Source organism: Eublepharis macularius, chromosome 5 (assembly GCF_028583425.1).
Source record: "Eublepharis macularius isolate TG4126 chromosome 5, MPM_Emac_v1.0, whole genome shotgun sequence".
Taxonomy (NCBI): Eukaryota; Metazoa; Chordata; class Lepidosauria; order Squamata; family Eublepharidae; genus Eublepharis; species Eublepharis macularius.
The window spans coordinates 59,969,276-59,988,055 of record NC_072794.1 but is presented as its reverse complement, the minus strand read 5'-3'; the positions used below and the strand labels follow the sequence as shown (position 1 = coordinate 59,988,055).

General features: G+C 41.9%; 1 protein-coding gene across 1 annotated transcript in view; it reads left to right on the top strand.

The window, feature by feature from the left end:
• Nucleotides 1-17,231, top strand: part of DNAI3 (dynein axonemal intermediate chain 3) — a 60,992-nt gene extending 43,761 nt beyond the window's left edge. Inside the window, exons 16-23 of the mRNA XM_054980740.1 lie at nucleotides 936-1,023; nucleotides 1,951-2,081; nucleotides 4,027-4,090; nucleotides 6,149-6,279; nucleotides 10,052-10,256; nucleotides 11,446-11,537; nucleotides 12,632-12,751; nucleotides 15,039-17,231. Of these exons, the coding sequence (XP_054836715.1) occupies nucleotides 936-1,023; nucleotides 1,951-2,081; nucleotides 4,027-4,090; nucleotides 6,149-6,279; nucleotides 10,052-10,256; nucleotides 11,446-11,537; nucleotides 12,632-12,751; nucleotides 15,039-15,179 (972 nt within the window). The 3' untranslated portion in view covers nucleotides 15,180-17,231. The remainder of the gene's footprint in view (nucleotides 1-935; nucleotides 1,024-1,950; nucleotides 2,082-4,026; nucleotides 4,091-6,148; nucleotides 6,280-10,051; nucleotides 10,257-11,445; nucleotides 11,538-12,631; nucleotides 12,752-15,038) is intronic.
• Nucleotides 17,232-18,780: the final 1,549 nt, after the last annotated feature.

The window sequence follows — 18,780 nt, the reverse complement described above, 5'->3', positions numbered from 1 at the left end:
CAGCTTGACCACTTTCCAGTGCTAGACAGCGTACATCTATTGCACCAATTCTACAGTCACTCCACTGGCTACTGATTAGTTTCCAGGTTCAGTTCAAGGTGTTAGATATTAATTACAAAACCCTTCATGGCCTTGAATCTACATATCTGCAGAACCGCCTGTCTATATTCTCTGCTGTGACAGCTTCAGTCGGTCAAGCAAAGCCTTCTGGAGGTGCCATCCTGCAAATGGATAAGATCAGCAACTGCCCATATTGGAGCCTTCTGTGTTGGGGATCCCACCTAGTGTAACAGCATGCCTGATGAGGTCAGGAAGGCTCCTGGATTTGTATTGTTCTGCAGAATATGTAAAATCGAATTGTTCAGGAGGACATTTTTATAAAGGGAGTACGGTCATAGCAAAACAGAATTATTTATAAAGTGAAAAGGATTCTTACTTTAATGTCTGAAAAAATTAGGCAGTTTTCTTTTATTCTTGCATTTTTGTTGCATGTACTATGCTGTTTATATCACATTGTTTTCTAATTTTGTAATCTGTTTTTTTCTTGAATTGTTCATTGTATGTATTACACTGTTCTTATTGCATTGTTTTCTCAATCTATAATCCACCTTCAATCTCAGTGAGAACAGTAGACTATAAATTAAGTAAATACATTTTTTTTAAATTAATTTCAACAGAAGTGTTGCACATGCCATTAACTCTAAACAGTTGTTTAAAAGTTCACAGCTTTGGCTGGATCACATAATGTAATTTCAACAAAACTCACATTGTTTTAGGAACAAAGACTGCTGAGTAAATAATGCTTCATTTTCCAGTATTCCAAAGTGTGTAGCTTGCCTTTCTGTTCCAGATGCATACTAGAAGTGATGTAAACACATAACTGAAACTTTTAAAAAAAACCTCCAGTATCAAATTTGCCTTATATCCTAATGCAGTTAAGTCTGCCCAAGTCAGATACCGGTGGCGAATACAGCCCAGTGAAAATCAGCATGAGGGAAGAGCACCATCATACCAAAATGCAAGGTAATGCTAAATTCCCCTTTCATATTTTGGGGAAATGTTTCTTAATTATTAGAATAATAAAAGTGCAGCCAGATTCAGTTTATACCTTCTCTCAGTCTTCTGTTCACCTTCTTGGATGGCATTATGCTCTGTTTTCTGCTTATGCCTTGTGGACCATAAATCAGTGAAGAAAGAGTACAGACTGTTTAATGCCATACATGTTTCCTAAAAGCCTGTCCACATGTTACATGCTGAAAATGGTTTAACTATCGTTAACCCCCTTTAAAAATCTCAGAAATATAATCTATGAGGGAGATAGTGAATTCTGACTTGAAGCAACCCCATCAAACTACACCGGTTGTACTGGAAGTGATTCCAGTACAATTATATTTAAAGCTGGTGCAGGTCTGATTTGTATTGGCCATGGAATTCTCTCTTTTTCTTTTGAGCCCTAAAATACTGGCCCTTTTCACACTACTTACGTGCCTCCGGAACATCGCGAAATGTAGCGCAAGAGATGCAGAAGATAATGTCTTCTCGCGAGAGTTTTGCGCAACGTCACACAAAACTCGCGCGACATCGCACAAAACTCACGCGAGAAGACACGATCTTCCGTATCTCTTGCGCTACATTTCATGATGTTCCGGAGGCACATAAGTAGTGTGAAAAGGGCCAGTGTCTGAAAACCATTAATTAATAAAAACATCTCCATTTAATTTTGTATTTGGTGATTGTTTACACAAATACTATAAAATAAATGAGTTGGAATATGCAAGCTTTCAGTTTACACAGAGCTCTTCATCAGGCAAAAGTGAAAGTTGATCAATTAATAAGCAACTCCCTTTTTAAAAAAGAATCCCTATTTGCTCTCCTTCTTCAGTATTCAAAGATAAAGTATTTGATTGTGTAACTTTTGTATAGCAATAATTTTATTCCCGTTATTTTAAGACAAGACACAACTCCAAGTCAAACAAGAGGCATCGATAGAAAAACTACCATATAGCGAGGTAACGACCCTATCAGTGAAACCACCTAAACTGCTAGAAAATATCCCTACCAACTTTTTCGTTGGAACCGAAGTAAGTTTACATTTTAAATACTTCTTAACAGCAGCAAATAGAAGAAAAAGAACTGGAGAAAGCAAGATAATAGATTCTGTCTTGCTTCTCTGCTAAGATAAAGGTGGTGCAGTCTGTGGGTGTAATGCGTAGTCTGCCAATGTGAAAGGCTCTTGTGCAGGGGGAGAAGTGTTGGGGAAAGGTCCTTTCCTTAGTCTGTTAGTATGTGCCACACTTAGCTAAGTAGGGCTGAGGATACAATCCTAAATATTCATGTAAAGCAATGATTATGAATTAATCAGTGAGTTCTTTATCTTGGATTATCATACCAGGAAAACACATTGTCAAGAACACTTCACAGGGTTCCGTCACTGTTTTTTACTGAGGACCTTATGAGGTTTGACTTAAACCTTTTTCCACAACAGAGTTCACTGCTCCCAGAATAACCCTGTGAATTGTTTAGAATCAACATTTGAAATATTGATTTAAGAGAGAAAAGTGTCCCCTAGGCACAGGACTCTGACCCTTCTCCCCTCCCTCTATGTGGGAATGTCACCTAAACTGGTCTTCAGAACAGTAATTTTACTTGGGGTTCTAGACAAGCAGAGTTAGTTCAGTTCACAGATTTTAGCCCCCCTCCCCAGGTATCTCATAATAAGGCATTTGCTTATGATTCTGCTTCATTCTGCATTCACTTTTCCAGGATAGTGGTCTTCAATATTTTTGAGCCTTTAGGTGCCTTTTGAATTTTGATGGGGGTGATAAACATCACCCCAAAATGGCTGCTGCAGGAGGCAGAGCCAAACCCAGTACCTCCCTCCTCACTTTGCAGACAAATTGTAAAGGGGGAATAAAAAGAATGAAGAAAGGAAGGGAGAAGGAGGGAGGCAGGAAGAGAAGGGAAAGGGGGGGAATGAGGGGAAGCTGGGAGGAGAAAGGAGAAAGAGAAGGGGAAGGAAAAAGAAGGAAAAACTGAAGAGAGAATGAAGCCACAAACTAAGGAAAGCCTGTGCTTACCAGTCCTTCCAATCCTCCAGTGGCTGTGGCTGTTACTGCAGCAGAAAAGCCTTTCATTTGAATGAACGCAGCCAGTGAGTATAGCAGTGTCACTTGACGCCACCTATTTTGCTCCACCGAGCCGCCTGCTCGCTTACCCAAGGCTCTCATGCTGCTTGGTGGACCAGTAGGAGTAAAATGTGTGTGTGTGTGTGATTTCCTAAATGGAAATTCCTAGAGTATCCACCTCCAAGAGTATCATCCAACACTGTGACGTCAGTTACAGGTATATACCCAGATGTGACTTTGCAGCATTACCCATCATCCATTTCCTGTGTCACTGCCCCCCCCCAAAGCTCCAAAGGCTAGTAGCACTGCCTACAATGGCCCCACTCCCTCTCTGAAAAGCTTGGTGGGTGCCAGAGGAAGTACTGGTGGCTTCCATAGTGCCCACGGGGACTGCATTGGGGAATTCTGATTTAGTATTTCATTTCTGTAGGTTTTTTAAAGCTGTGAAAATGGTTTATCTAGTTTGGTCTCTTCCTGTGCTCTTGTCTCATAGCTCATAAACACAGTCTCAGTGCCAAAAGTCATTAGCTGAATTTTAAAAAAATCATGTCCAGCATTTCTTATGCCTGTACATTGTATTCATTCAAAATATGAACATAATTCATAGTATTACTTCCATTATCCAAGGAGCTTTGTAGATTTGAGAGAATTTTGAGTAAATTAATTGGGTTGGATCCAAACAGTATTTTTTTTGGTGCCATCCCTCCTTATTAAGACCCCACCCCACATTACTTTTGTCTATTTAGGTTCCATGATCCTCAACATGGCATTTTTTGTGGTCAAAAGGGACCCCTCCTCAATTTTTCATCAGCAGAAAAGCTGGTTGGAACCAGCCCCTTGTAACTAATATTTTAGCAAACCTCCTGCTGCACATACTTACTGCATTTTTGTGGCATTCCAGGATGGTGAAGTCCTTTATACAGACTGGAAGATGGAAAGAGATGGTGACTCAGGAAGACTACTTAGTACGTTAAACTGCCTCAGCTTGGTGAAAGATTGTTAAGAATATAAGAGGTGCCCTTCTGGATCACACCAGTAGTCCATCTAGTCCAATATCCTGTTCCATGTAGTGGACATCCAGTGGTCCTGAAAGACCAAACAACAGAGGCCAAGACCTTCCCCCAATATTGCCTCTTTAGGGGATGTAGAAGTTCCCTTAAATCATCATAGCTAATAGCCATTGATAGACCTGTCCCTTGTGAATCTGTCTAATCCCCTTGGGAGATGGCCACATGAATGGTTTTAAAAGGGGATTAGACAGACTCCCAAGGGACAGGTCTATCAATTGAGTAAAGAAGTATTTCAGATTCCTCCGAGTTCTAATACGGTGGGGGAGAGAGAAAAAGTTCTCTCCCTCCACTTTTTCTATTGACATGGATAATTTTACAAATGTCTGCTTTCTCTTGTTTATTCAGTTTTTATTCCATAAGAAGACCTGCCCTGTTATCCCCAGTACAGATGTGAAGGCCCAGAAAAAAGGCAGGGGGGAATCGAGGAAGGGGGCATTTACCCCCATTTTTTCTGAACTTTTTTTTTTCAATTTTACTGATGGAAAAATTAAACAAATGTGGGAAGTACTGAAAAATAAACTCCTATTAAACTTGCTTCAGAATTTCTGGAGATTTTACATGTCTGATCCCATGACTGCTGAGCTTACTCAGATGTTTTCGATGGACATCCTTGTCAAAAGTATTGCTTCAAATATTTAACCTCTAATTGAATCACCCTTATTATTACTATAAAATAAGCCATGCTAATTATTCTTCAGCAGCGTTTATTTCTCTGTGTGCTTAATAATTCTACCATTAATAACAGTCTAATAATTTCTCTGCAACAGAGATAAAAGCTAACTGGCCTGTAGTTTCCCAGCTATCTTATGGACACCTTGTTGAAATGTGACGTGATATTTGCTACTTTCTAGTTATTGGCTGGCAAGGCTGATTTTAGTGACAATTTAAATACACTGGATAGATAATCAATGATTTTACATCTGGGATCAGTAGAAAACCCCAGCCCTGATCTAGGTAGCCCAGGCAAGTCTAATCTCATCAGATGTCGGAAACTAAACAGGGACTGCCTTTGTTAGTAATTGGATGGGAGATCTCCAAGGAAGAGCAGGGTTGATATGAAGAGGCAGGCAATGGCAAACCATCTCTTGAAAACCTCAGCAGGAGTCTCTATAAGCTGGCTACAACTTGACAGCACTTTCCACCCCCAGGTTGCATGCCTTCTAGACCTGAAGATTCTAGTTTAATTTGCCTGTTATTCCTAAAACTTCATCTCTCATTGCCTGTTGTGGAACTTGTGTACTGAGTCTTTTTTGTTAGCAAAGACAGATGTAAACACAACAGAAATATTTAAGGTCTAGACAATTTGAGCACCCTGATCTGGATAGCCGAGGTAAGCCTGATCTCATCAGATTCTTGCCATGAAAACTCCGCCAGGGGTTGCCATAAGTCAGATATGATTTGAGGGTTCTCCACCACCATACAATTTGCACACAATATATTTTTGTGTTAAAAATAAACCAACTAAATCGGACTCAGGCAGCAAGTACTGAGTCAGAGATGTATCTGTGACAGAACAATGCTGAAAACCCCATCATTAGCAGTTAAACAGTTTTCAAATCTAAATGGATCTCATTGAAAGAGTCATAAATAGTGGGCCAAACTCATGTGCATAACAAGCACTGACTAGAGGAGTAGTCAAACTCACCTGTAAGTATTTCTGTTGTTCTTTAGGTCCTCTTTAGTTGTAACTGTTTGGAGTGCTCAGGATCTTTTAGACATTTGAGATAGGTAGTGTATTATGCTGTCTGCTTGCTCTTTTGTGTGTGGGGGGTGGTGTGGGTGTGGGTGTGGGTGTGGGTGTGTGGGGGGAAGTAGAGTTCTCCTCTTAATCCTAGCCTCCCTGAAAAGCCTGGAAGGGGAACACTAAACAACATGCAAGAACTTGACAAAATATGAATATGAGGTAAACCTATGCATGTACAAAATTATTGTCCCTGTTTTTTTATTCAAAAGGCCAGAAGCCATCCAACATATATAACATCCATGATGGACTTGTCCATACTGTGCAGAGGTCTCCATTTTTCAAAGACATCATTCTCACTGTTGGAGGATGGAATTTTGCAATATGGAAAGAAGGTGTTACGGTATGTCCCTTGGGAATCAGAAGTAACAAAAAGGAAGTTTCAAATCCAAACATAACACACAAACGGATACAGGAAATAGTTGTTATTGCCCAACTATCCAGTAAGTCCCAACATGTTTTGAGCTCTAACACCTCCACCAGGAAAACACAGAATTATTGAAAACATTCCCCTGCTCCAAAATGAGTTTCTGTGCACAATTCCCTGTTGTTATGTGGCGTTTTTTGTGTGTGAATGCAAACGAAGATATTTACCTAAGTTAATGTTCCATGTTATAGCTCAACATATGTTAGATAGTTTTGCATGCTCCACTGAGTATTGTGAAATTCCAGTGGTAGTGCTACTAGAGTTAGTTTCCTTTGGATGAGCATGCATTGGAGATTTATGGCATTTTTAAAATATTTGCCTTATTTAACAAACAAACAAGTAGAGCACAGCTGCAGGCAAAGAGGCATTCCTGAAAGGCAGCAGATCCACCACCCCATGTCACATCCCTAGGGAGACCCTTCATCTTTAGCTAACTTACTGCATTCTTTCTCCACTCTTTCCTTCCATCCCAAACTCAAAACTGCTGTTTCTTTACAAACATTTTAGGCATTCCCTCAGCTGGGAAGTAAACGTTTGTGTCGCCTATCGAGAGAGTATCTCCTACCAATTAGTTCCCATTTGAGGATATATCGGGAACCATCCATGAACGTTATTGTCATTGGCCATGACATCAGTTTCTTTATGTCGATCCAATCACAGCTACTGTATGCTCCTGTAATACCATGCATGCCACAACTGAGGGAAATGAGAAAGTAGCTGGGGATGTCTACTGCTATTTAAGTGAAGTTGGTGTTAAAATAAGAACCATTCCACTGCCAAATCTCTATCTGAAGAGGTCTGGCATGGTAGGGAGGAAGTGGCTATCGCTAATGCTAGTTTTGTGAAAAATGTGGCTGTTTGAAAAGGTTGCTGCCGTTGGTTAGGTTGCCAACCTCCAGGCAGGATCTAAATTTCTCTCAGAATTACAACTGATCTTCAGACTACAGAAATCAGTTCCCCTGGAGGAAATGGCAGCTTTGAAGGGCAGGCTCTATGGCATGGCATTTCTGCACCCTTCCCCTCCCTACACCACATCGTCCTCTCCAGGAATTTTCTGAGCTGGCAATCCTAGATGTGCTGAATGATGCCTATAGGCTTGAGAAATCTTCACAGATAGAAAAAGTGGCCCATAGAGTGCTGGGAAAAACAGTCTTTTGTGATCAATGTCAGCAGAAAAGGGCGCTGACCAAGCCAGAGTGGCTAGCAATATTACAAGTAATTTCAGTACTATGAACTCCACAAAGCAAAGTAGAAAATAATGCATACACACATAGAGTAAATGCATGAGATAACATAGCCATACTAACAGCACAACATTCACACAGCACCACTGCTCCAGTCCCTCATGATGTTGTGCACCAACCATTGGCCCCACATTACTCATGTAGAAAAGGCATCAGACAATGTAATAACAAGAACAACAACATTTGATTTATATACCGTCCTTCAGGACGACTTAATGCCCACTCAGACCAGTTTGGAAAGTATGTTGTCATTATCCCCACAACAATCACACTTTGAGGTGGTTGGGGCTGAGAGAGCTCTGAAAAAGCTGTGACTGACCCAAGATCACCCAGCTGGCTTCAAGTGGAGGAGTGGGGAAATCTCCAGATACGAGTCCCGCTGCTCTTAACCACTACACCAAACTGTGTGGCGACAGCGAAGATGCCATGATGATACCATGGAACCCAGTCCACACCTTCTCCTATTCACAGTACAGAGGCATGCTCCCAGGACAAGCCCACAGGCCTTCCTCCATCAGAGTCTCCCATTGCCAGTTGGGTAGAAGGACAGAAATTGATGCCTGCAGTCAGAAGCTCCAGGGCAGGGTTTGAAATCCCAAGGCTGTCTAAAATACCCAGCTGCAGCAACTGCCACCACCTTTGACACATTTTCATCCTGCCCTTCCTTCAAGGAGCACATACACAGTCCTTCCATTTAATCCTGCAAACAACCCTTTTGATATGGTCAGACACAGGATGATGTAGGAAAGGAAGAATTGCTAAGTTTTACCACAGTCAATCCACTCCACAATCTGGCAGGTGGGATCAGATGGAGCCCAAAGGCTCCCTGGAATGGATGCTACAGCAGCAAGGTAACAATACAGCAAGCTGCCTTCTACCTTCGTGGGAAAGAGCAATACAATGGGAAACAGGAGCCAACCTTTTGAGAATCATCCTGATGATCAACACCACCATTTTAGATCTAAAAAGTGCAACCCAGACCACCTGCTCAATAGGATAAGAGAGGCTCATGATGATGGGCCTTTTATAATCTCCATATGTATAAGCTTAACATTCTTCCCTGGCTTCTCTGTTGTTGGCATTGGCTGCTTGTTGTTTATGTGAAGCGCTCCTTGTTGAAGAATGCCCTTTCACCAAAGTTCCATCAGTCAGTTCCCCCTGGTGTTTCTGCATATTTACAAGGGAGGCAGAGGGATCTAGCTCAATATTGTACATCTAGAAATGTGATCTATGTTCCCTTGGTGGAGCATCTGAACTGACACTCCACCCCGGCACACTTTCAAATATTCCACAATCTTGTCCCTATGCTGGTATAATCTCTTTCCTTGTAAATTCAATGGGGCTAATTTAGGAACAGAATTTGCAAGAAATTTAAGTTTAACAAGATTCTTTAACTCAAAAAACAATCCAGCAAGCCCCCCAACATACAGAACATGTATATGTATAATCCAATTTCTCCAATCCAAGTGCTAGACTCTTCTGATGCACTGCTCTTGCATAAAAAAGGAACAAACTGGGCATCAAACCAGGTGTCATCTTTAACTTGATCATTATAGCCCTTATACAATGTGGTGAGAACCCAGAATTTTATACAGCTCCCCAGCAAGCACACAGTCCCTCCACTGCTAGCCTCTGTTCACTGGCTCCACTACAGGCCCAAATCAGTTAGTTCCTGGGGGTTACCTTGGCAGTGGTATGTACACCAGTGGTATGCACCAGGGGCACAAAGCTAATGAAATATATTAACAAAGAGGAATATATTAACAATTCCCATTCCCACCCAGCAGGTAGTGAGATCCAGTGTGGTGTAGCAAATAGAATACTGGATTAAGATCTGGATTCCAATCTCAACCCTACCATAAACTTGCAGGATGACGTAGAGCCAGCCATACTCTGTCAGCCTAAGTTACCTCACTGGATTATTCTGAGAATGGGGAAGGGGGAACCATGTATGGTATAAAAATGAACTAAATACATACATAGGTGAGCAAGATTCAGGCCCAATAGTACCTTAGAGACCAACTAGATGTGGGTTGACAAGGTGGCAGTTGTTCTGCAGTAAATTGTGCATCGTTGTGCTGTAAAGATGCCATCTGTCCATCCGTGTTCTGTTCTACGGGTGAATGTGAGTACTCCTACAAGTGCAGATGGTAAAAAAAGGCACATAGCCGGTGTCACTTGAGAAGATGATTATACTATAAACTCATCTAACATTTCTACCCAAATGCTTCAAATGTGATGGAGTAAAATCAGAACATGCAAAATAATTTACCCAAACATAGCAAAAATGTATAAAGTACATATATATAATATGGTATCTTCTTGTAGAATGTAATTTTTTGTCCCAGTGGTAAACATTTTGGAAATATGGTAATAAAGAATGTTAAATGAACAGTTTCTTGTAATGCCTGCTTTTGCCACTATTTGTTTTTGTTTTAATTCAGAGCGGACCACTCCTTCAGTCAAGTTGTGCAGCTAAGAGATATACAGTTGGACACTGGTCTTTATCCAGAGCAGGTGTTTTCTTCATTGGTCGAGAAGATGGAAATATTGACATTTGGGACCTATTGGAAAAAACTCATGAACCATCTCAGACCCAAAATGTCTGTATTGCACTGATTACCTGCATCGAGCCCTGGATCTATTCTTGTATGTCAGTGCACTATATAGAGAGATGTTTTTAAATTTTTATTTCTTTTACCTATAGAAAGAGGCTGTCTTTAAGACTCAGCAACATACACAGAAAAAGTCACAGCCAAGTGGCAAGACACTCTATTTAAGAAGGCAATTAAACCTGCGCCAGCGATGCAGAGGGTTATAAAATGGTTTTGAAAGGCTAAGGAAGAAAAAGAATCAACACAAAGGGACACCATCTGTTACAGAGACAACAATCCAGTATAGCACATAAACAGATCTCCTGGTCTGTATGTAGCTCTTTTTTCTCAACAGTGACTGCAAAACAGAAGCATTTTGTCATGAGGAGAGGGAGGATTCTACTGCTCTGCAAAAGCCTAGGGCTAAATCACATCACACATAAAAGCATACCAGTAAAGCCTTGAGACTATATTTTTTTTAATTAAAAGCTGCTTTGGAAGCCACTAAAGAGAAGTTCCTTAGGGGAAAATGCTTTTGGAAAAGCATGGGAGAAAAGGCACTTAAGGGTGATTTAGAGCAAAGAAACAGCGGAGGATAATTACACACACCTTCCACCCCCCTGCAACTTCTCTAAATTTCCTCCCTCCAAAGTGGCTTTTCTTTAAAAAAAAAACAGTATTGTGGCTCACTTACCTTCTCTTACCTTCATGTGACAGACAGCAGCAGAGGGGTCAGTAGATAGCAATAATTATGACTGTCTCAGTGGAAAAGATTAAACAGCCCCATTCATTCTGATATTAGTCTAATCAAAGTGGCAGCTCCACGGCTGAATTTTATTCAGAAGATGTAATGACCAATCTCCCATTTGGTCCTAATAATTAACAGTCCTGAAATCTTAAGACTTTTGAAGTCATTGATTCTGGTGTGACTTTGTATTTTTATAAGCATGTAGGTGGCCCATGTACAATAAAAGATTTACTCCCACTTTGTTTTGCTAGTGCCTAATATGCACACAACTTAATAGGCCTTTTACTGTGATAAAAGAGCAAATGGATTGGTAGAAGCACAGCCATACATACGTCTATCTGACTTTTGTAAGTGAGGATTCACTATCACAAGGACGGGGAAGAAAATATAAGAATCAAAGTGATTTTTTTTTGCTCATTCTTAGTTACTGATATACTGAATGCAAATATTCTTTGTTTTTTATGATTACACTGATACCTTCTGTCTTCTATTACAGCAAAGCAACACTTCCTGGCAGTATCTGATGATTTTGGTACACTGCATATTTTAGAAATTTCATGGACATTAAGTCACCCTTCCATTAATGAGGTTTGTAATCTATTCCACGCATCTTGGGAGTATGATAGGGTTTTGCATGGGAATTAACTAACATCATCAGTGGACTGGATAGGTATGGTGTCTGCACATTGAACCCACAGACCCTTGTTGGGCAAGGGCTTCCACATGGGGTAGGTGTGATGGGCAGGAGGCTGTACTGCCTGAGACTAAAAACACCCATCCCCTTTATTCCTGTTTGCTGTGTGAGCAGAGCAGCTATCAGCCAATTAGATTCCCTTGGTGGCCTGAAGGTGCCGGATCTGAGTGGGAAAGTGAGAGAGAAAAAGCTGTTACCCTGTCAATTCAGATCAGATAGGGTCTGAACCTTCAGAGAAAGAATGACTGGAGGGATCCTGTCTCATGGTTTGCCTAGTGTGTAAGCAGACTAAACAGGTGAATGTGTGGAAATAGGGTTTGTCTCTCCACAGTTTAGTTAGGAGAGAACCTGTCTCAGGAGACTTTGGGAGTCTCAGAACCTGTCTTTTGGAATAAAGCAGGCTAGCTGGAGGGAAAGTTCAGTTCTGCCTCTGGGAGAAGATAAGAGGTGTGAGGCTTGACTCTGAGGATAAGCAGACCTGGTAACTTCAAGTGTTAAAGAGAATTCACCACATAACCTGTATATGAATAAATCATCTTTCTTGTTTTGTTAAACCTCCTGTCTTAGTGATCTCTCAGAGTACTCTCTGTGCTCTATACGAAACTCTCTGTGCTCTATACGAAACTTACCTCACAGCCGCGAACCCAAAGCCTTTACACTTGACACCCTTGTAATTGAGAGGGAGATTTATATTTCAAAATGAACCTTGTTACCCAAATTAGTAAGAGGTTTTTTGGGTCCCTTCAGTTCAGAGAAAGAGCCTCTCACTGTACAAACTGTGTTTTTGTTCGAATAGCTAGGCTGCAGCCATGTATCATTGAATGTTGCACTATTGTAATCATTTGCCATCTGGATTTTCCTGTGTGGAGAAGACAGTCATGAGGTGAATGGTTGCGATAGTGCAGCAATAGCAATAGCACAATAATAGTACATGGACTTAGTCTTCAGCAAGCCCTTAATAAACTAAAAATAACTTTGATAACAACAGCGTTCCAGTGTTCTTCATTATTTTGAACGAGAAGTCAAACATCTTGAGTATTTTGACCAGCGACAAGAATTCAGAGCCCAAGAAAGAGTGGAATTGGAAAAAGAATCCTTGAAGAAAGTGGTAAGATCTTTTCAAAAGATAAAAAAGCTAGAACTGTAGACATTTTGAAAGTATGTTTATTTCCAAGTGATTGGTCGAACATTCTTTTAATTTTTCAAATGTTCTTTTAACTTAACAAATGAATTCCTTATGTATTTTCTCTACATCATATTTTTTGTGATAAGGAATATTTGAATAGACCCTGTAACATTTTTGCTCTCTTTACATGGAAAAAGTGGATAAGGAATCTTGCATAACTTTAAAAAGGGAGGAGGGTGAAGGGACAAAATATCAGTTAGCTGATAACATAGATTCCAGTAACCAAAATACCACATACACATACACCATTGATATGAATCAAAACAAGAACTTTAAGCACAGTGGAACTGGAGGTGGCAGGACTTGGAACTGAAGGCTGACAACTAGACATGGGCACGAACCAGAAAAAAACAAACCATGTGATTCTTGGTTCATCGCATTCCACAAACCAGAAACCACGAACTTCCACAACCTTTTCCCAGGTCATGAATCGGTTCATGGTTCCTGGTTCATGGAATTTCAAACGCCTGGAGCCAGCTGCTGAAGCTGGTGGTGGGCGTTTGAAACAGACAGCCCCCTTCTCTGGCTGCTCGTGGCGGCAGAACGGGGCTATCACTATCATACACCCTAAGCCGGCTTCAGCCCCTTGGCTGAAGACAGTGCAGAGTGTGTGAAGCTGACAGCCCTGTCGGCAGGAGAATGGGGCTGTCAGCTTCACTCACCCCACGCGAGGTTCAGCCTATGGGCCCATGGGCTGAAGCCGGCGCAGGGTCTGTCAAACTGACAGCCCCCGTTCTGCCGCCCAGGGCAGCTGGAAAGGGGGAGAATTTGAAGGCAAGAAGGTTCGCTGCGCTGCTTGTAAGCAGCACAGGGAACCTTCTTCCTTTCAAACTTGACCCCCCTTCCTCCAGCCAACGGGAAAGGGGGAGAAAGGGGGAGATCCCAGCATGGGGTCTGTCAGACTGACAGCCTCTGTTCTCCTTCCGCTCAGGGTGGCAGGAGAACGGGAGCTTTCAGCTTCACTCACCCCGCACTGGCTTCAGGCCATTGGCTGAACCCAGTGCGGGGTCTGTGAAACTGACAGCTCCCTTCTCCTGCTGCCTGAGCAGCAGGGGAATGGGGCTGTCAGTTTCACACACGATCAGCGGTGCCAGCTTGTCTGGCTTTACAAACCGCTGATGACTCGCACGAACCAGGCAGAAAAAGTCGTGGAGTTCGTGGAATACGCGGTCCCACAAACCCCGTTCTCACGAACCATGAATTGCCCTGGGTCGTGCTTTTTTTTGCTCCATATTTGTGATTCATGCCCACCTCTACTGACAACAGTGTGGGTGTTGTTTCGAGTCAGTGAAACTGAACTGGGCAAGAGAGAATTAAATCCCTGCTCTCCCCACATGGTCTTGATCAGCTTCTCATAGTATTTTTAGAACACTAGATAAGATTCAGTCATGGGTTTCCTGTTGTCTTGTCTGTTTTGACTAAATGTTGCCATAGCAATAGAGTGCTTTGGGTGTCCTAGTGGCAGAGTCAACATCAAAGAGGTGACACATCTACTGTAAGACATAGCAGAGTGTTTTTTTCTGGAGAAAGAAGTGGGGGAACTCTCACCTGGGGCAACTCCCAGGAGGAGGTGCTGCTCCTGTCAGTACATGTGTGCGCACGCGTTCCCAGGGCTGTGCAATGATGTCACTTCTGGGAAGTGACATCATCATGCAAGCCGTGGCCACTCCCGTGCTCCACGGGTGGCACTATTTGGCCCATATCAGGCCAAATTTGGCCTAGATTGGGCCTGAATTGGCCCTGAATGGGACGCTGCGGCATGGGAATGCTCTCCCCTGCCTGGCAGCGGCCAGATCTGGGCCATATTTGGCAAAAACAGGCCTGAAACATCCCGGATCAGCCTGGACCGGGCTGCTGCCGCATGAGAGAGCACTCCCCCACCCAGCAGCGGCCCGATCCTGGCTGTTTTGGGCCTGAAATGGCCGAAATGGGTCCAAAACAGTCCAGATTGGGCCCAAAATAGCCTGGAACAGGCTGCTGCCGGGCAGGGGAATGCTCCCTTGCCTGGCAGCAGCCAGATCTTGGCCGTTTCAGGCCTGATCTGGGCCCAAACAGGCCCAAAATGGCCTGGGCGTTTTAAAAATACCCATGCAATGTGGGTATTTTTACAAAAAAAATCCCTGCATGTAACAGATGTTATGTTACCAGAATTTTAGAAACTAGGATTTCTGTGATCCAGAAAATAACTTTGTTGTTTTTTTCCTACCAGCAGACAACGGTTGCGGGCCAGCGATCCAGGGAACTAATGGATGAACAGACAAAGCAGGATTACTTGGAGTTTTTGGATATAGAGAAGAACATTCTGAAGGGACTTGGACTACTGAAGGGATTGGATAGATTTAGCCCCTGAAAACCCTACTAGTTTTGTGGCCAATCGCCTTTATTTTATTCAGTACAGTATGTGAAATATTTTATGAGCAATATATTTACAGTGACTCTCCCCATAATCAACAACACTGCTTTTCTTAATGTTGCTGATCATGAGGAGGGAGAGTGCATGGGCACTTCCTCCACATGTTCACTTCATGCAGATGACTCAGCAATTGCACAGAGGCAGGGGTGGGGCCAGTGTGCTCAGGCCCATTCGCCCTCCCTGTATGGCCAGTCAGTGCACAGGCAGGTCATCTATACAGAGCTAGACACAGCTCAAAAATATTTATCAAGCTACTATTTTTGATTTCTGAAATAACTTATTTTTACTTTCCATGTATGAAACTATAGTGGAAGAAGCAGCACTCAGTAATACCTCAGAGAAAGTCAGTGCAAGCAGTCACATGGAGGCTGCTGCTATGGGCAACAAAGAGCCATTAATCACCAACAACATGCCATGTGGAGAGGCTTCCCATCTCTGTATCCATGGAACTTGGAGGTTTCACCAAATGACAAAGCACCATAAATTGTTCATTGTGCATCAGCAGCTGTCATACTTAGCTATTTAAAGAAGTCTGCAGATGATGGTCCTTCATATATATATGAGCTTACGCACAAAGACCATCTTAGTGCATAGGTATGAGAGAGCAAGCCAGAGTTTAAGTTGTCAGAAACCCCTATTCCCTTTTCCAAATCAACTTTTTTGTCAGATGCCACAAAGAACTTCCACATCTGTGCTTGATTACCTGATCTGGCACTCGTTTATTATAAATATCTATAATCCAACATCTGCAAAGTGTGGAAAAGTGAGAGTCTGTCACTCAGTACACCAAACTTGGACACAGGCTACATCAAAATGGAAAATTTCTTCTATAGCCAAGTGTCTCGCTGCCAGCTGAGACAAATTTATAAAGGGGAGGGGAGGGAGAAAATTTTAAGATCAGCTCAACTGTTATGGTTGCTCCACTTTAATCTGCAGCTGTCAAAGGTCTTGGAAAACACCTAATACTGGTAAATCTGAGCAGAGTTCAGAGTATACAATTTTTAAATCAACAATTTGATCTATCCTATCAACTGTCAATTTGCTCAGTATATAAAGAGGTAAAGAATGCAGCAGAACTATTCTGACCAGGGGAACTTTTTCTGTGTGAGAGGAGCATATTGTAAGTTTTAATTCCCAGACTTGAAGATGCCTTATTCATATAGGTGTATATCTCTGTACATACATTCACATGTGTATTTTACCCTCTCGCTTACTCGCTGGCATTTCTGTTCTTTCCATCAGCACCTGGACAAAAATATGTGCATTTCCATCAATACCTTTTTTGGTTTGTTCCTGGCAACTCCACAAAGGCTAATTCTACAGGAAATGACAGGAAGATGGCCCTCCTCTTGGTTTTTCCAGTAGCTTTTCATATTATTCAAGAAGAACTTTGAAAGAAGCCTGTCCAGTCTTCCTTTACAAATCCTATATTCAGCTGACATAGCCCACGAAGTTAAGTTTGGGACCAGATCAGTTGCAGCTGTTAGACAGGGCCAGATGTAAAGAAAGCCCAATTTAAACCACAGGTCTGATCTTTTCCAGGTATACACTGGATGATGAGGGAAAACGGAAATCTAAAGAGGCATTACTTGGGTTTCAGTTATAAAATATGACAATTTTTAGGAAAAGATTGCAGAGAACCAAGTTTTGCAAGAAATGTAGAAAGAAAATGAATTCCACTCAGAACACCATTTCCACAGTGACATGTAGAGCTAAATCTTTGAAAACATTAATAGTGCAATCCTAAGAAGAGTTGCTCTCTTCTAAACCCTTTGATTTCAGTAGACCCTGCTTAGAATTACACAGTAGTGCAGCTTGCCTGATTTTCTCTACCAACTAAGGTGCTGTGAATTATCAGTGTATGCTGTTATGAATAATTGCTATGAATTACAGTCATTTTTTTCAGTTATAGGTACATGAACTGTGTTATTCCCCTAAAGGAAAGGAAATTTAATTAAAAAGAGTGATAGTTTTCCTTTGGCAAAGTGGCTGTTTGTGCTGTGGCGGGAAAACAATTGCTCTCAAAAGAAGCAGAGGAGTTAGCCGTGTTAGTCTGTGGTAGCAAAATCAAAAAGAGTCCAGTACTCTTTTTGATCTCAAAAGAAGCTGCACAACAGTTTTAATAGGCACCTGCACAGTAGTGCCATCAACTCATAGCCAACTAATGGCAACCTCTGCTGAGGTTTTCAAGCAAAGAGACTAACAGAGGTGGCTTGCCATTGCCTACTTCTGTTTTGCTACCCTGGTGTTCTCTGAAGGTCTCCCATCCCATTACTAATCAAGGCTGACCCTGCTTAGCTTTCCAGATGTGACAAGATTGGGCTTGCTTGGGCTTATCCAGGAAACATAACTAATTAATATTAACATTTCTCTTTGGCGATAGTACTTTTCATAAAAGAATCATTTTTGCCCACTGCTAGGGCCAGGTCAGCCGCCATGCAACCACACAGGAGCCGCCAAACAAAAATTAAAAGGTAGGAGAATACATTAAGCAGTAGAGGTGAATGCACACTTGTCATGACTTGCTGTAGTAGCAGTTTTTTCCATGTGTCCATATGGTTGCAGCAGAAGCTACAACACAAAGCAAGCAAGCAAGCTAACACCCTGCCCTCCCCCCCGCCCCCGAACATGTAGGGACACTCAGTCACCAGCTCATACCCACATTCTATCTCTCTCACTCACATCATCCAGACTATGATGTTTACAATCTATGCCTTGGAAGCCATGATTCTAGAAAATACCACTGGATCTTAAGAAACATCATTGTATCAAATATAGGCAAGAAATCCAAAATACCTGTTAACTGGCCTCTCTTATACACAGCAAAAGACTGATACTTCCCTATCATTTTTTTCTATGTACCATTGTGGCTGAATTACTAGTGTCTATATTCTGCAGACAGATGTGCTTCAAATATTGTGCTGTTTTCTAGCCTCTCCCCCTCCCCCTCCCAAGATTGAAAGCTTGTGGTCTGGTAACCAAACTACCAGATGTGTCCCAAGCTTATCAGATTTAAGGATTTAGACTGTAAAAATCCTGAGGATCTACTGCTGTATGGAAACTTTACAGCTATTTTTAGAATACCCATGTAGCTATTTTCAAAATGTGCTGGCTGGCTCTCATAAACACACCAGTTTTCTTCAATCTGTTTGCAAAATGAACCACCCACAGAATGAACTTTAGCATCTTGCCCAGATTAATGGGGGGCTTCATAACAAATTGGAGGGGGGGATGCTAGATCAGTGAAGTCAAAATTCCCGTCTGTCCAAGAGGAATAGACAAAAATATAATGGGCCTAGTTCATCAGTCTTCATAAAAAGGTGTCTTATTTCTTTACTCACTAAAAGGGAATAAGAACAGGCATCCCAAGCATTGAAGAGAGAAATTACTGTGAACAGGGACAGGGCAGTAATTGCAATGTGTGGAAAAATCAAAAATAGTCACGGGGCAGGGGGAGAGTATTTATTCCAAAGGGAGAGAGAAGCAAATGTGCTCTTCAACTACAATTCAGAGGGGCACAGGAGGTTCCAGTGACATG